The 18,752-nt window shown below is 42.6% G+C and overlaps 1 protein-coding gene across 3 annotated transcripts in view; it reads right to left on the minus strand.

Moving 5' to 3' along the window:
• Window positions 1–17,760, minus strand: part of SNTG2 (syntrophin gamma 2) — a 221,056-nt gene extending 203,296 nt beyond the window's left edge. For 2 of the 3 annotated variants that reach the window (XM_081906304.1, XM_081906303.1), the window contains exon 1: window positions 17,079–17,760. In XM_081906304.1, the coding sequence (XP_081762430.1) occupies window positions 17,079–17,150 (72 nt within the window). In that variant the 5' untranslated portion in view covers window positions 17,151–17,760. The remainder of the gene's footprint in view (window positions 1–17,078) is intronic. The other variant, XM_081906305.1, reaches the window with a different exon arrangement.
• Between the last annotated feature and the right edge of the window lie 992 nt (window positions 17,761–18,752).

Genomic DNA, 18,752 nt, shown 5'->3' on the forward strand with positions numbered 1-18,752 from the left:
AGAAAACCAAAATTATGGTTTTTGCAAGGAAACACAGACAGTACAGCTGGAGGATGGATAACCAGACAATTGAACAGGTTAAAGCCTTCAAATATCTGGGTATCGTTTTCCAGTCGACCGGGTCCTGGGATGTCCATCAAAAATGTGCCAAAGAAAAAGCAGCTCAAAGTATCAAGATGCTGTCCCGCTTCTTTTACACGAAGGGGGGCAGATACATCCCAGCAGCCCTTGAAGTTTTTCAAGCAAAACCTCTGGCGCAGCTACTGTACGGGGCACAAATCTGGACGGGGAACCACTGCTCCAGTCTTGAAACTGCTCAGTCTAAATTTCTAAGGCAGATATTCGGCGTCCCCTCCTGTGTTCCAAACGCAGCATTACGACTCGAGGCCTGCCTTCCATCTGTGGAAACTCGGACCTGGCAGAGAACATTCAACTATTGGCTTCATCTTAATCTGAATCCACCTGGTCTACTGCCTCTAGTAATGCAAGACCCTCACAAAAGCAAATGGTTCAAAACTGTGCATCAAAAACTCCTTACATGCGGTCTGCATTCACAGTCCCTACTATCAATGGGCCTCATTAAAGCAAAGAGTCTAATAGGCCAGCGCCTGAAAGACATTGAACGACAAAACAACCTGACTATCTTAAAGAAACGGTGCCCATGGTATACCTACTTTCCCCCTTCTCATTTTGACTCTCCAGCTTCATATTTGTTTAAACTAACCATCCCAAAATACAGACGTGCCTTTACATTGGCTAGATGGGATGTTCTTCCCTCTGCTGTACTCGAAGGTCGTTACCAAAAGACTCCATTTGAAAAACGACTTTGCCCATGTGGAGATGGTAACACGGAAACAGTGTCCCACGTCCTTCTATCTTGCCCCCTTTACAAAGACCTAAGGAATGAGATTATTACTCCACTCATTCTCTCCAACCCCGGCCGTTCACCAGACATTACACTATATTTTCTATTATCTGATACGGATAGTCAGATAACAGAGAAGGTCGCGAGGTACATCGAGAGAGCTGCGAAATTGAGGGCCACCATCTGAGTGACAGACTTGTTCATCTGACGGACCTCCTTTTGCTTGTTCTTTTCTTCCTTTTATCCCTATTTTCACTTCTAACTCTTGTATAGCTGTGGCCTGTTGGCTTTGCTAATAAAGTTTTGATTTGATTTGATACATATTTCTGTCACGGCTAAAAATTGGCCGCTTTTTCTTTAATGCTAAAAGAACTAAGTCAGCATGAGTCAGCGGCCTACAATGACTCACGCAACCTTTCACCAAATTGTACCTGTATATATAGAGTGGTCAATGTTAGTGTTGAGTGTAGGTTGGTTGGATGGTAGAAAGCTGGTTGTGTTTGGTGTGTGTAAAAACTGTTGGTCGTGGTTGGAGAAGAAGACTTTTTAAGAATAAAAGCAGCAATACTCTGCAAGAATACTCTTTCTCAAAGACTCTTTTGTGCCAACTAAGGTCTGAGGACTAAGCAAAGGAGTAAAAAAGGAGGTCAGAACCATTTCTTTTACAAACACTGACAATTTCCACTGGTACAACGGGACTCTGTTTCCTCTCCTCTCCCTGCCCACCCCCCAAAATCGGTTATGCAAAGTTCCCCAAGCCCCTGGAGCTGATTTTGAGGGTGTGTGGGCAGCTGGAGGAGACAGGAGAGGAAGAGGAAGCTCTGTTGTGCGCATGGAAGTCGCATTGCGCTGGTGGAGATGGGCCATTGGATTGATCCAGCAGGTTCATCTAGTACAGTATTGTGCTCTCAGAGTGGCCAACTTTGGATGCAGGCCTAGGTGTTCATTCTGGAAGAGCTACGCTTTCCTTACTCACTTTTAAAGAAGCGCCTACAAGGTCCCATCAGCAAATCAATACTCTCCTGGGTTTTTCCTTGTGGTTCTCACATGTTCTGCCTCTGTGTGTTTTTGCAGAAGCAGATCGAAAACAGCTCACCGCTTAAGCAATTCTGCAGAACTGGCTCCAAGGTTTTTGTTTTTTTCAGATGCCCACAACAAGCTGCCTTCAGTGGGCTCTTCTCCCTTGTCTGTGGCTTCCCTATCCACTGGCAATGCCTATTCATTGACAGGAGCAGCAGCCACCCGCCACATTCATAAACCAAAGCACCAGTGATTCTATGTGAACAAGGTCATCATTCTGTCTTGTGCCCCTACGATGGGCAGCTGAAGCTTGTCTGGCAAGTGTTACTTCTAATGGAAATGCTACTTGGGCACCTGTCTCCCTGCCCATAATGGCAAGGAGGCCCAGCAGCAGTCCTAAGCAGAGTTCAATGCCTGCATGTTTGAACTTGCAGGCGCCACCATTTTAATTCTGGCACCAAAGCGTGTTCTCCTTCATGGAGAGCACGGGTTGCGGTGGAGTTAACCAGACACCCCCTGTTGCTGGGCAAGTTGGTTTGGTTGGCCCAAAGTATGATTGTACTCTCCTCAGGTTGCTGAGGAGAGTTTGGTGTTGCCAATTTTGAGTGACAGCCTGGGTCCTTGCACGCAGCGTTGAGCTTCCTCATCTGCCCACCCTCCCTAATTTTAGGGTGTTTGTTGCGTTTGACCTTGGTATGCCTGTCATGGGGTCATCTGCTTTTGGGGCAGGGGCCTGGTAGGAATTTTGTCCATTTGGCTGATTGGCTGGTGCCATTTGGTTTTTGCCTTGTTGTTGTTGTTTAGTTGTTTAGTCATGTCCGACTCTTTGTGACCCCATGGACAAGAGCACGCCAGGGACTCCTGTCTTCCACTGCCTCCCGCAGTTTAGTCAAACTCATGCTGGTAGCTTCGAGAACACTATCCAACCATCGCGTCCTCTGTCGTCCCCTTCTCCTTTGCCCTCCATCTTTCCCAACATCAGGGTCTTTTCCAGGTAGTCTTCTCTTCTCATGAGGTGGCCAAAGTATTGGAGTCTCAGCTTTAGGATCTGTCCTTCCAGTGAGCACTCAAGGCTGATTTCCTTACTCCATGGACAAAGACAACAGGCCTGCAATCCTACATCCCTAAAATAAAGTCCATTTGAGTTCAATGTAATTTACTTTTACCTCTCAACAAAGGCTGCAATCCTCTAAAAACACTTATTTAGAAGTAAATCCTTGTGATTCTAATGGGCTTACTATTGAATAAACATGGTTAGGCTCATGCTATAAATTGCCAATTCATATGGGAAACTAAAAGAATACTGTACTTTGTTGGTTCATCTCTCTTGATTGTTTCACCAGATGAGCAAAGACACAAGTGTTCAAAATGTCCTCTTGCAAACCAGCTTTTAGCTATCTAAGCCCTGAATACATACATAAAATCTTAAGATGCAATCGCCTAAACTCAAAGCCTGACAACTATTCCATTGTGATATAATGCTTTAAATTGGATCCATATGCTTGCAAATACCTTTCTGCAATCAATCGAATATGCCATATGTTAACAAATGCATATAACTTGATGCATGCTCTGCCTCCCTGAGTTACAAGCATGCAACTCTAAATTTCAGTTGATGGTAATATAAATTCAAAATTTCCATTAACACATTTCACCATACCAGTACTGGCCAAAAGCAACACCAAAAGGGAACCCAAGAATAACCACAGTAAATTTATTGTTTTTCTTTTCATACTTTAAATACATCAGGGCCTTAAATTTACACCAGCTAAAAATTGTATGTTCTCCATTTGTGTTTCAATATCATTGTATTTAAAGTTTATGTAAAGGGTGTGCCTAACAAGGCAATAGACAGTAGAAAGGGATAGCAGAATGGTATGCAAAAATGTGTTACCTACACATTAAAAAATAATTGTGGCAACAGTAAAATATTTTCTACAAAAATAATATTTTATGGAATTTGAGGGTTGCTTTTAAAAATTCACCTCTTTTAACTTGGTATGTTGTCAGAGATGCAAATTATGCATCCTAGCAGGCTATATACAACACACCAAGCCCCTTCTCAAAACACCTAGCGGACTGCAGTGCCTATTTAGAATGTTTTATATGTCCTCAGGGATGGGAAAAATCTTTTTCCCCAGCTAGTTATTCTTTCATATGCTTTTATCCAAAAATCCATACCACGTTAATCTGCAAAAAATTATATTTTAAATGTCTTTATTTCAAAATATGTATCTAATATGTTTAATATGTTTGATATGTATTTAAGATGTACGTTTTCTCTCAAAATACAAACTTCAATGCCTATTTTGAAACATTTAACTTGCTGGGAACTGTATCACAACCTTTGGAAAAGTGCAGGATCTGGTGGAAAGCTATGTTTGTTCTGCACATTAGCCTCGAATCAGAGTAGACCCACTGAAGCTAATAACTAAGGGCTCATCACCACTTCCACTTGTTCCACGCCTAGAAAGCTATTATGTATGAGAAAGTTTGTTGAGCTAATTGCAAAGCTCTAAACAGGTGATCTTCTTTTATTCCACCCATTTGGTCACAAAAACATACCATACTCTATATAGAAAATAAAAATAAAGCATGTATACATTAATATGAAATTGCCATAAAGCATATTACCTGTCTAAATAAAAGGCTCGGGGGATTCTAGTCAGCACTACTCCGATATAACACAAAACAACTGGGTTTTTCTATTGATTTTCCTGCCCAGAAACTTTTCTCCCTAAATGTTACAAATGCATTTTTTGTCCCCACTACAATCCAAGCTTCACAAGAGATGATAAATGAGATAATATTGATTAGATTGTGCTAAAGAGCCCCTGCATTTCAAGGTTATATCCTTTGGAGAGTTAGTAAATCTCATTATAGAAATCTGCCTGCTGACATATATGAATAAAGAGAGGGGCAAAAGAATTCCACCATGAAAGCCATGCTATTCTTGAGATGGAAAGCTCAGCACAATACAGAAGCAAATATTGAAACCATGGAGGCAGCAATGTCAGTCTATTTATTTTGGTTTTTTTATTTGGGGTTTGATTTTTAGTCAGTGTTATGACTCCCATTACAATGTTATCCTCCCATTACATAAGTTGCAGTTCTCACTCAGGGCCACCAGTATGTAAATGAAGGATTGAAAACCGTCCCTCCTGATTGGTTAGCTAGTTGTGAGTTGTTACTGTTTCAAGTTACTTAGTCTTATATAAAGCAGCCAGCTAGGCTGCAGTCAGTCTGATTCCAGGAGCAGTTCTAAATGCTGCAATAAAGAGCTGTGAATCCAACAGAGCTGTGTCCTCCTTCCATCTCTCCCACTATTCAACAGTCAATACCTTTATTTACTTTTTGTGGAAAGATACTGCAGCAAAACATTTTTATTTATATGTTGGATTACTTGCAGTTTTGTTTTGCTTTGGACAACTAAATAGTCCTCAGTTCTCTTTTTAATTATTATTTTGTACTGTTTTTAAATGGTTTTTTTATGTTTTATTGTATACTTATTTCTGTACCCTCCCATTACATCTAATGTGATAGTGGTGCACATGTCTTTCCAAAATACACTGGCAAAATATTGCCCCTTATCAGACTCCTTTCCTTTTCTCACTTAAGTATCAATTCTCTCTTGCTGTGTTGCTGTTGTTGTTGTTGTTGTTGTTTAGTTGTTTGGTCATTTGGTCGTGTCCGACTCTTCATGACCCCATGGACCAGAGCACACCAGGCACTCCTCTCTTCCGTTGCCTCCCAGTTTGGTCAAACTCATGTTCGTGTGGGATGTAAACACAGGAGCAGTCAATGACAACATTCCTAGAGTGTACATGTTAGAACATGGGGAGGGATGTCTGTCCAGCAAGCAGGTAAACTTCCTGGGGACGGACTTCCTCCGCATGTGACCAGAGATGGGTGTGGCCTCACCTGTGCAGGTAATGATAAAAGCACAGGGCAGGCAGCCATTCTCTCTCTTGCCTCTCTCTCTTGCCTCTCGCTGCCATCTTCCTTTGATGAGGAAACATCTAAGGATGCTCTCTTGGCTCCCAGCCAAGAGAGGAGATAAGGACTATCTTGCTACAAGATAGATTCTAAATGTATTTTACCTTTTTAAGTCTGTGTGCCTTCTGGGATCATATTGGGAACAGAACGTGAGTAAACTCTTTTATACTTTTATAAAGACTGTGTAGTGTCTTGTATTTTAAGAGGGATCAAAAGGGAAATTACCAGAGTAATTATTATAGAGGTTCTAGCGAACCTGTGCACACGTTACCGTTGCAAACTAAAAGGGGAATGTTTATAAACTCTGCTGATATTTTGGGAACTTGTTAGCACAAGTTGGATAAGGATATAATTAGTCAATATATCCTCTCCTGCATCCCTGAACATTCACAGAGTGTTTGTTGTGGGGGAGGAAGGGAAAGGAGAATGTTAGCCGCTTTGAGACTCCTGAAGGGGAGTAAAAGGCGGGATATCAAATCCAAACTCTTCTTCTTCTTCTTCTTCCCACAGTTCGTAGCTTCGAGAACACTGTCCAACCATCTCGTCCTCTCTCGTCCCCTTCTCCTTGTGCCCTCCATCTTTCCCAGCATCAGGGTCTTTTCCGGGGAGTTCCTGGAACACTCTTCCTCTCTTGCTGTGGCTGACTGCAGACTTCATAAGCTGTCGCATTCAAAGAGGATGTGGCATTAACATAAGCTTCCCACTGCAGGGTGATCTCCTGAAACAAACCTCCGCATTAATCAAATAAATAAAACTAAAACGAATCACCTGGAATTTTAACCCAGGTGATTTTATTGTGCAGAAAGGTCTCCCGGTTATTAGAAATGAAATAATTTAACGTTCCTTTGGAGGTTTTATTCATTTATTTATTTAGAAATTAATTGTTTTACAAGACTAATGAAAACAAGATTGTAGAAAAAGAGATTGCTTTCGTAAGGCATTACTTTGAGCGAAGGAAGGAGAAACTCTATGTCACAAGCTCAGTCACCCCCCAAATTCAAAAACAACAACAACAACAACAAAAACAGCGCATTGTGGAGGAGACTTCTTATAGAGTAGTCTAGCAATGGAAGCAAAGAACTGCATTTTCCTCTGTCAAAGCTTTCGCACAAAAAACCCCCAAACCAAATCTGTGTTACCCTAGCTGTTTTACTCACAATGCGACTTCAACCCTGAGTTTCACCAGGACTGTTATCTTTTTAGATGACAGCCTAAGTCTGTCTTGTTTTACAGTGCAATCCAGTGAACTGTATTCAGTGGAACTCACTCCCAGAAAAGTGTGTTCAGTCTCACAGCCTTAAGGTAATCTTTTTATCTGCTTTTTATATGTGTGGCTGCTTTATTTATGCAACCCCTGAGCTCAACAAAGTGTTGGTGCTGACCTTTAAAGCCCTAAATGGCCTCAGTCCAGTATACCTGAAGGAGCGTCTCCACCCCCATCGTTCAGCCCGGACACTTAGGTCCAGCTCCAAGGGCCTTCTGGGGGTTCCCTCACTGTGAGAAGCAAAGTTACAGGGAACCAGGCAGGGGGCTTTCTCAGTAGTGCCGCTCCCCCTGTGGAGCGCCCTCCCATCAGATGTCAAAGAAATAAACAACTATCTGACTTTTAGAGGACACCTGAAGGCAGCCCTGTTTAGGGAAGCTTTTAACATTTGATGAATCATTGTATTTTAATATTCTGATGGAAGCCGCCCAGAGTAGCTGGGGAAACCCAGCCAGATGAACGGGGTATAAATAATAAATTATCATCATCATCCTCAATATTTTAATACTTTATCATTGTACTATTTTATTTGCCCCCCAGGTGATTGTACAATATTGTGATGCACTGTTTAATGTCATTAAGACATGCATGCAACTATGAAACAACACCAAAATATGAAAATATTAATTGGCAAAATTAGCATCATTTGTTTTTGTTTTTTTAAAGTTCACATTGTCCTTTTGGCTAGCTGAACTACTTACTCACAGAAATCATTTAGGAATCCGTTAGCTGCAATTGACTTAAAATAGTTATTTCCTACTATGAAATAAAATATTAGTCCCAGTTGTGGCATTTGACACTTGCTGACACTCATTACTAGCCCACTGTTTGCTCTAAGCCAAATTGAGCGATACTGGTAAAATACAGACCTGGAGCAAAGAAGCAGAAGACTGGGGTCAGATTCCACAAACCCCCATAAATTAGGAATAGCTTTCTGATGTGCTGAGAGTTTAGGGGTGTAAAGGTAATTCAGTGAGGTCAACAATGGGCCCAGTACTCTGCCGTTTGCCAAGTTTCAAAAACTTACCTATCATAAATGCCTACAAGGGATGAGATTTCCTGGCAGTTTGTACTAGAAGTACAAAACAGCAGGATTCTGTACTGCTTGTTGTGGGATTATCAGAGTTAAAAAGAAAAAAAATGAAGCTAATTTCACTAGCTTCCTAAAGAGCCCAGAAAGAAGTCTTTAATTGGAAGCTAACTGAATTTAGTATCATAGAGTTGAAAGGGACACCAAGGGCCACCTAGAAACCATGCAACTCTACCGAAAGTTTTTTTGCTAGCATATCGGACCCTCTGAAGGTTAAATCATTTCTTCTTAACAAACAAGCAAAACCAGGGGCTCTGTTCAGAATTGTCTTTCAAACCATAAAAAAACCAAAAAATACTACCACCTGACAATCAGTCAGATAATAAAGCCAAGGGAGACAGATGCATAGCACAAGTTACTTCAAGCAGAAACGGAAAGCTTATTGAAAAGTATTTTTGATTATGGTATAATTTCCAGAATTTAATGGGGCAAAGAGATGCACCATTCTGCAGAAATAATGAACAGCTATAATGAATTAGTAACAAACGTGTTTTTTCATGCAGCGGCGGCTAGTTTCTTCAGTCTGGAACACTAAAGTCTTCCTGGACGAGTCACACATGGGCCAGATTCTGCCACCCACCCTCCACCTTCAAAACATCTTAGCTGGAGAGACGGTGCAGCCGTCTCAAGTTGAATAACCACACATTCTACTTCTCATATTGCTGAAAACATCCCCCCCCCATGGGGAAATGGGACGTCAACCTAGAGTCCTCTCTATTACCGAAGACTAAAACAACCAAAAACATGTGGTGATGGGTCAGACAGATGTGTGCTCAAGAGCTTGGACAGGATGGATGGATGAGATTTATTTCTATATTTTGAGGACTCATCTACATGATGTTCACTCATGTCAGACTGAGGGAGGAGAGAATGTGCCCTCTGGGCCAGCCTGTGAGATCCCTGCCTCCTCAGAAGACTCAGCCCTAGAAGAGCATGTGATTCAAACTTCCCTCCTGTGTGAAGAGGTTGTATTACTGTCTTCAGGCGCTGAGGGCTCCGGCTCCTAAAATAGGTTGTACTTCTTTAACAGTAGAGTGTCCACACCACCCAGCTATTCAGGTCTGCTGGTTCTTGGAACATCCCAGTCTACCTTGCAGCCTAGGTGACACTTGGAACAAGCCAGAGTGTTATCCTCCTTACATGTTTGCCCATGCAAACCCACAGCGCCACCCGCGCCCCTTAATGTATTTATTAGATGGATCCTAAATGAATATAAGATGATGATGTAAACTGTATCTTCCCATATCATTTATCCAAAAGACCTTAACTCTGCACCACCTCTCAGCAACAGAAACATTTTTTACAGACTCTGCAAGAGATGCAAGCTCTTTCTTATTCTTGTGAAAGGCGTAGGGGGTTTGAACTTGCTCAGCTGGCATGCAGAAAGCTATTATGAAACTAATTTGAAGTTGAATTCAATGAAAATAGTTGCTTAGATCCTCCAGCAGTTTAACCTGTACAAATTGTACTCATTTCTGTTGGTCTTGTACAGATGCAAAAACCTGAGGATTTGACTAATGTAAACTCTCATTGTTGGGGAAAAGGCTTCCTGCAGTCTTCATTTTTGTGTATGAGGCAGCAGGGTTGGCTGTCAGTGATTACAGAGACACCGGCAGTCCTGTATCTACATTTCTGCAAGAGAACACTAGCTACAGCAACCTTCACCTTGCACAAAGAAATATCCTAAATTGCCATCCATTTCCAACCTACATTAGCTAGCATTTAAAACTAATTGTTATTCACACTTTTAAGAACAGGGCTTTCAAATTTAAAGCTCTGCAATAATGTGCCTTAAGCCAAAGCATATCTATTGCATTTACCTAAGGTTCTAATTTATCTGTATGTTTCCATTTATATTGGGAGGAGAGGGGCTGTTACATAATTTGGAATACTTGATCAGAGGAAAGGTCCACATGGATCTTTCTTTCCTAAAGCAGTGTACCAATGCTGCAAATGGTTACTACTATATTTATAAAGTAGGAGTGGGGTTTACAGCTTCCTGGATCTCCTGCTTAACTGGATCCCCCACAAGCCATGTATGAGAATTAGCTACAGTGTTTCATTGCTGAAGAAAGGGGTTAGGCTCCAAAGCACTCTTTCCATCCTAAAATAGAGGGAGAAAGGAAGCACAGATAATGCATGATTTGGGGAGGCGCAAGCTGCAATCATATTGTGTAGACTTTCCTGGAAATAAGCCTCGTCTAACGCAGTGACCATCTAGTCCAGCATCTTCATCTCACAGTGGCCTGTGGGAAGCCTGCAAGCTGGACATGAGTGCAACACCACTCTGACCAGTGGCGGAGCCATTATGAAACGAATGAAGCTTAAACTTCGGGGCCGCTATTCACAAAGGTGCCCCAGAAGTGACTTTAGCCAACATTGCTTTAAAAACTTTGGGTCTACTAGACCCAATTTGAGTCACACGACTTGAAAACTATAGGGCATAGACAATTTATATTCTTGGAGGTAACTGGTTATCTTGACCCATCTGAGTCTGGGATAGTTTTGGAAGAGACTCAGCCTTGGTCACCCTAATGGATTACCCTCTTCGAGAGAGGGGCAGTGGGAGTACAACTTTTTTTGCTCTTGCTTGATCTATCAGCAGTTTTCAATACCGTTAACCACAGTGTCCTCCTGGACCATCTCCATCAGTTGGGAGTTAGTAGCACTGTTTTAAATGTAAAGGTAAAGGGACCCCTGACCATTAGGTCCAGTCGTGGCTGACTCTGGGGTTGCGGCACTCATCGCGCTTTATTGGCCAAGGGAGCCGGCGTACAGCTTCCGGGTCATGTGGCCAGCATGACTAAGCCGCTTCTGGCGAACCAGAGCAGCACACAGAAACGCTGTTTACCTTCCCGCCAGAGTGGTACCTATTTATCTACTTGCACTCTGACATGCTTTCAAATTGCTAGGTTGGCAGGAGCAGGGACCAAGCAATGGGAGCTCACCCCATTGCGGGGATTCAAACCGCCAACCTTCTGATCAGCAAGTCCTAGGCTCTGTGGTTTAACCCACAGCACCACCCGCATCCCAGCACTGTTTTACAATAGTTCAAATCTTAGTTATGGAGCCCATTTGAGAGAATGGCATTAAGAGATTATGTATCTAACCTCCGTCACTTGTGCTATGGGGTGCCATATAGAAATATTTAAATTCTATTTAATATTTGCATACAGGAGCCTACTTTAACAACTATATGAAGTCACTAGAGGTGGATGTTGCGATGTTAGGGGCATGGCACTGTAATGACACCCAGCTCTGCTGCATCTGAGGTTGCATTCACAAGGCAATTTACTTCATTTCCACAATGTTTTCCTAACTGCTTCCCCCCCACATTATATTTGAGCTTTCATGTGATGTAAAAGCCACTTCAGGAACAATCGTGGAATATTGCCCAAGTTTAGCACACACTTTCACATTATTTGCAAATGGGATTTTTTTTCCCCTGGAAGCAAATGACAAGGAAATGAGCACTAAACTAGCATTCAGCTTGCACATGATAGTTCCAGAAGTGGCTTTTATGCTGTGTGTGAAAACGGCCTGAAAAGGTAAGACTGTTTTGAACCGATACCTGGATGCAGTGTTAGGCTACATGAAGGCCCCAAAAATAGAATTGATCTTGGAAAAATGGAGACTCTGTGATGAGTTGGGGACTCTACAAGCTCCTGACATGATTGCATTGCCCCTGAAGCAACAGGTTAATAGTTCGTACTTATTATCAAACAAGATCAGTTCACCAACTATGCCCTTTCCTGGACAGGGCTTGTTTTGCCAATATGATTCATATATTAGTAACCTCCCCACTGGACTGGAGTAGAGTAATGCGGTCTTAGAATCATAAAAATTGTAGAGTTACCTGGTCACCTAGTCAAAACCTCTGAAATGCAAGAATCTTTTGCCCAATGTGGGTTTTGAACCCAGAACCCTGAGATTAAGAGTCTCATGCTCTACCAACTGAGCTATCCCAGGTCTTTGTAGGGGTTCACCTGAAAGTGCTCTGGAAAACGCAGCTGTTGCAGAACACTGAGGCCAGATTGTTGAGTGGAGGACCATATTGCTGAGAGATCAGAACTAGCTGCTGATTAGCTACTGGGCTATGTTGAAGATTTGTTACTCACATACAAAGCCCTGAACAACTCAAGACCAGACTACCCGCAACAGCGCCTGTCCCTGTATACCCCTGCAAGGTCACTTGGATCATCTGGGGAAATTTTACTTGTGGCATTATACCCTACAGAATATCCAGGGTGATCACATGGAAATGGGCATTTTCTGTCATTGCCTCTGTACTCTGGAATGCCCTTCCCCCTGCCAGACTTGAAGTCTCATCTATCAATTACTTCAGATGCATTGTTAAGACATCTTTTTCCTCCAAGTATTCCCTGACATATAAGATTGGGCTCTGTTATCACTAAATTTCTGACTTTGGTCGTACTGTTCTAGTGTTTGTATTTCTGTACGATACTAACCAATTTAAATATTAAGCAGTTTAGAAATGCTTTGGAATGAATAAATAAAATAAACATTTTGCCCAATACAGACAAAACTTTAGGTTGAGCTGATGCTATTCTGTACTTTTCTGTAGATAACAGCTGTAACGTATGGGGAAAGGTGTTAGCAAAACTGCAAGAGTCTCATTCATGTAAACATATTAGCATTCTACTGTATGTAAATGCCCAAGCCCTGAATCAAACTGAGCCCTAGGAATTGTACAAGAAGAGATTTTATGTAAGTCACTCTCTAGAACCAACAGTCTGTTTAGGCACACCCACAACGAGAACATGTTTTTCAAAAACTATTTTTAATAGTTAAGAAGGCATGTACTTTACTCTTCCACAGTGTTGCCTAATGGACTCTTCCATGACTATTTTGCATATTTTTACATTCCATACAGGATCTATTCACCAGTCTTCTACACATATGAAAATCAAGAAAGATTCATAAATCTACACCCACTTTAAACACAACAGAAACACTTTTCAGGGCATACCTTCACCAAACTGATGCCTTCCTAATTTTTTGGTGTTAGCTGGCTGATGTGGTTTGTAATCCAAAACAGCTGAAGGGCACCAGGTTTTAAAAAACTCTGGGCTCCTCCAGGAGGACGGGCAATATATAAATTGAATATATATAATATATACACATATGCATGCACATACACACACATTTTCCATTCATGCTTTTCTTGACTTTATAAAGTTAATGAAGCTTATAAAAGATGGCAGGATATTTACTGATTCCATTAACAATAATTCAAAAATTCCCATCTTGCTGAATGTCAAGTAGGTAAGAATAGCTCTGTTTGCAGAAAATATTAGCATGGCGTTTAAAGAGCAACTTGCTTTTTCAAAAATTGACATATTTGAAAAGCTGACAAGGCAAGCAGGCAATTAACTTCAAACAACAATAATTAAGAGTGATAAAGGGAGTAATTACTATTTTCATCTATATCTAGCGAACATCATGCACTGCATTTGTTATAAGTCTTGCTACTAGCAGTGCAATATTTAGTCACTTTAAAAAGAATAGTGATAGGAATCTATGATATGTTCCTGTGACATCTGATGGGTACATGCAAAGTTCCTTTTAACATAGCTGAAACAAAAATAGACACTGAAGAACACATAACTACTTTCATGGATTTGGACACATAGTAACATTAAATCAAGTCAAAGTATTGTTATCAATAAATAAACAGAGCATTTTGCTTGTAAAGAATTTTAATGCGGACATCACAACATGGTGGTTTTGTCTTATGATTAACCAAGGTCAGAATCCTTGAACCAGGGCATACTCCTTTTATTTAAAGTAGCCCATACAGCTTGCTCTATTAAAAAATTTTCAGTGCCAAGGCTTAATGGACTAATTTTACCTTAGTGACTGATCTGATAAATAATAAAATAACAAATGTGAGCAACAGCATATGGAATCCTCCCAACACTTTGCAGCTAACAGTGCCTATCTCATATTTCCTGCACAGGGCACAATCAAAACCACTGATCACTGAACTGAGCCATCATGCCATAACACATAAAACAAATGTCATATAGAACCTAGAGATATTGGGTGATATCCAACATTCACTTGTGATCAGAGCAGGTCCATTGATTTCAGTTATTTCACTGATTCTATGACTTACTATGATCATCCAATTCTTCTAGAGATAATTCTGATGTAGCTCACTTTGGACCCTATGTCTCTCTAGTTTTAAGCCAAACAATACTGTTCATTCAACAAACTAATGGTCTAAGTGTGTTGGGGAATGGGATACAGTATCTGGATAGAGACATGCTGTCTCAGAACAGATGAGGCATCTTTAGGAATTGGTTCCTGCAGCATTGGCTCAGTAGCATGTGTTGCATGTTCACTAAAAAGATCAGGGAAGAGGTGATGGAAAAGATCTTTACCTAAGAACTTGGGAAAGCCATTGCCAGTTAGAGTAGACAATATGGAAGTAATAAACAAATAGTCTGATTTGGTATAAGGCAGCTTCCTACATTCCTAAGTGATACTCCTCTGCAATTTCAGAATTATGGTCCAAAAAGTTGCCACAACCGGCCAACAGTACATGGAACACTGACAATTCCAAAAACTAATTATTACAGTTCGAGCCAGAGACACAGATGATGGTAGGGTTATGACTACTTAGACCCTAATCAAATCAATTGACTAAGTGCATCCTACTGTGCTATTGTGGAACTAATATATCTAAACTACAGTGGTACCTCAGTTTAAGAACAGTCCGGTTTAAGAACGATTCGGTTTACAAACTCTGCAAAACCAGAAATAGGGTCCCGGTTTGAGAACTTTACCTTGGAGGATACCGGCGGCGGGAGGCCTCATTAGGGAAAGCACACCTCGGTTTACGAATGGTTTTGGTTTAAGAACAGACTTTCGGAACGGATTAAGTTCGTAAACCGAAGTACCACTGTACTTGTTAAGGGGGCTCTGTCTTCCCCATCTATTTACTCATCATTCAATTTTACTGTCTAGAATTTTAAAACTTTTTATTTGAGTAAAAGAGATATATCGATTATTTTGAAGAGTTGTATGTATGGGGCAGGAGAGATCATTTCACCAGCAATTTGACCTGAATATGGATTCTCTTTCACTTTGCTCCAAATGCACAGGAGTAAACCATAAGGGAATATCATATGACCAAAAAAACCCCCATCCTTTTCTTCATCCCACTTATTCTCCCTACCACTATTCAAAAATCATGAGAAGCTGCACATCCTGTGAAAGAACTGGAGGGTGTAAGGAAGCAGAGAGCTAAAAATGAACTGCATTTGAAAGGCTGATATACAGGTTGTTGTTGTTGTTGTTGTTGTTGTTTTAAAGAGAGGAACTCATTCAACTAAGACTGCAATCATCACCCCACTTATCTGGAAGTAAGCTCCGTTTAATAAAATAGGATTTACTTCTGAGCAGCCATGGTTACGCTTGTGCTGTTATTAGGAACAAGCATCACTGGAGCCAATGGGAGTGACCTCCGAAGGAGCAGGACCATCCTCTTCAGGTCTACTCAGAAGTAAAACCCATTAAGTTCAACAGGGCTTGCTTCCAGGTATTCTTGTGGACAGGACTGTAGCCAGGACTTATGTAAGGGGGGGAGGAGAGACCATAGCTGTCAACTTTTTCCCTTTCTTGAGAGGAATCCTATTCAGAACAAGGAAATTTCCCTTTAAAAAAAGGAAAAAGTTGATAGCTATGGGGGGGGCAGGTAGCCAGGATTTATGTTGTGGGCGCAAAACACCCAACTGTCACCATCCTCTGTCTGGTTCTGTCTAACAGACTCGGAATGAAATGTCTAAGCAACAGTTATTTCAAATTATTTCTTTAGACCCCCCCCCAAAAGCACTCAGAAAAATCTGTCAAAATCTTTCTACAGTTTCTACTTATAGTTATTTTTATTTATTTATTCACTGGGGGCGGGAGTGACAGCTGACCCCTGCACCCTACCCCGCACCCCCATGATTGCCCATGATTGCAACCTAAATATGCTGAGCTGCACCCATGCAGTGGCTCAAAACTACATAATGCAAAATGATTTTGAGGCTGAATGTCGTGGGGGTAGCCAAGGGGTGGGCAGGGAGGCACTTGCCCCCTCCTAAATTAAGTAAATCAATAAAAATAACTAACTGAGGTTCTCCCCACCCCCACTCCAACATGAAGCCTGCCCCCACCCCCCAACATAAATCCTGGCTACACCCATGCTGATTGCCCTCTCATCATCAGCCACGCAGAGGCGGCTCGGGGATAAGAGTTAAGAGCGGAGAGCGTAGATCAGAGAGGAAAGGGTTAACTCATCCCTCTCCCCCCCCCCCACCCCGCGCTCTGCTTCTTGCACGCTCTCAGGATCCTCCCTCGAGTTCTACGTCCGAGGAAAGATACGCGCAACCGCGCGCCGGGTCCAGTTGGAACCGGGAGCGACCCAAGGAAGAAGACCTCTTCCAAGCCTCCAACTTTTCTTCCTCTTGTCTCTCTTGTGAGAGGAACCCAACATGCACATTGCTGATGCTCCCTATAATGTACCACAACGGGAAGCTTTGTTTCCTTCGCATGGGGAGCGGGGGAAGGAGCTCCCACCTTAACCCTGAGCCACAAATGAGAAATAAAAAACGCCACAAGAAAGAAACGCCGGCCAACTCTCTGCGCTCTTGGACACGTCGCGTATCCGTCCCCCTCGCGCAACTTTCTTCAAGTTCCGGGAATAATAATAACAATAAAAAAAAATAATAATAATAATAATAATAATAATAATAATAATAATAATAATAATAATAATAATACAAAAGAAAGAGGGAAAGAAGGAGGCTGGTTTGAAAGGATTGTGTACTTGCCCAAGTGGGGACGAGGAGGCTGTCCGGGCGCTCGAGCTGTGGCTGAGGAGACGGCTTCCCCGCCACATTCATCTCCTCCCATGCAGCTAGATTAGTCCGTTCTGAATGGCGAACTCCGCGACGCGCATTTAATAAATCCCCGGGAGCCGCGAGCAAGAGAGCGAGCGAGCGAGGAGCGAGTGCGCGCTCACTCCCGGAGCAGCAGCCCCGCAGGCGGCGGTTCTTTGGAGGCAGAGCAGCAGCAGCTGCAACAACAACAATAACAGAGCCAAGGCGGGAAAGCACCCAGTGGAGGAGCCGAACGTGTGCTGCTTTCCGCGCTGGCGCTGAGTCGAGGGGCAAAAGCTCTCGCTCCTTTTGGCTCCGCTCCTCTTCCTCGCTGGCTGAGGGCGCGGAGGAGAGGGCGGGAAGAGGGAGCGGGAGGGTGGCGTTGGCGCGCGCGGGGCTGAGGGCTGCGTTGGCCCCGAGGCTGCCTGGCTCTCAGTCCGTCCACACGCGCGGGAGGGGAGCGAGAGACTGCGGACGCGTCCCTGTTTTAACTTCGCCGCCGCCTCTCCCTCTCCTCCCTTCAGGAGGGCGCAGCAGCTTCGCGCTCCTTGGCAGCCGAGAGATGCTGGCAGCTCGCTCGCTCGCTCGCTCTCTTTTTCTGGCTGTCTCGCTCTCTTGTCGAGGGTGGGAGGGTGATGTAGGCAGAAATGTGGCCACGCTGGGCGATTTCATAAGTTAGAATCTGTCGGGGATTTTTAAGCCTCCCCACCCTCTCTCATATCCTCTCACACGCGCCACCCACGAGACGTTGTGGGCATTTAAGAAACAGCCAAAAGCCTTTTCTTAAGAGCGAAGTTTCAAGCCCTAAGTGTTTGCAAATGGAGTAAAAAAGATCTCTTCGCTGTTTAAAAGGCGTGCTATATTCATCCCGTGCGGGTCCAGTATTGAGGAAAGAGGTTAGGGGTGCTCTGTGAGAGAGAAGAATGGGATGGACACTTGTTGGATACAGCATTGGGACTTGAAATAATGGAAAGGAGGGGAGGGGGCGGAGTTAATTCCATGAAGGGAAGGCGGGATATAAATATAAACAAATAATCCACAAAGGCTAAGAACGAGTTAATCCCTGCCATTTTTTGAAAGTGCATCGTGGGTGAAAACAGGTATCCCAACAAAAATGGGTCACTTTTCAAGAGTTCATATGCTCAGCTGAGGGGGTAAACATATGCACATTTGAGAAGATGCAGCTTTTACCTGCTCAAAATCCACCCCCAGCTGCTTTTCTGAAAGAAAGTTTATTTCCATCAGCATTTGTCCTGATCGACTTGCACAAAATTTACGCAGAGGTTAAACTATATTCCGTGTCTATTAAGCATTTGTTCTTGAGGTTACTCAACAGTGGACATTTATCTTGATTTGCTTTTGTTGTGCTTACATCTCTCTCTCTCCCCCCCTTAATGATTTGTTCACCCCACACTTTTCAGTGCGTTTCCTCATCACTTTCCTAATCGCTAAAAGTCAGTTAAAAACACTGTCATTAAAAAGTGGACAAGTTTTTCTACTAGAATCCCTTCTGCAAAATACTGACAGCCTGAAGGCAGCTATGGGTTTCTCTGTACCAGAGCAAAATACAGATTTGCACCTGCCTCTCTGCTCAATGCAGTAGCAGCTTCTCTATCCCATAGTTGT

This window comes from Podarcis melisellensis (assembly GCF_964234715.1).
Source record: "Podarcis melisellensis genome assembly, chromosome: 3".
In the NCBI taxonomy this organism is placed as follows: Eukaryota; Metazoa; Chordata; class Lepidosauria; order Squamata; family Lacertidae; genus Podarcis; species Podarcis melisellensis.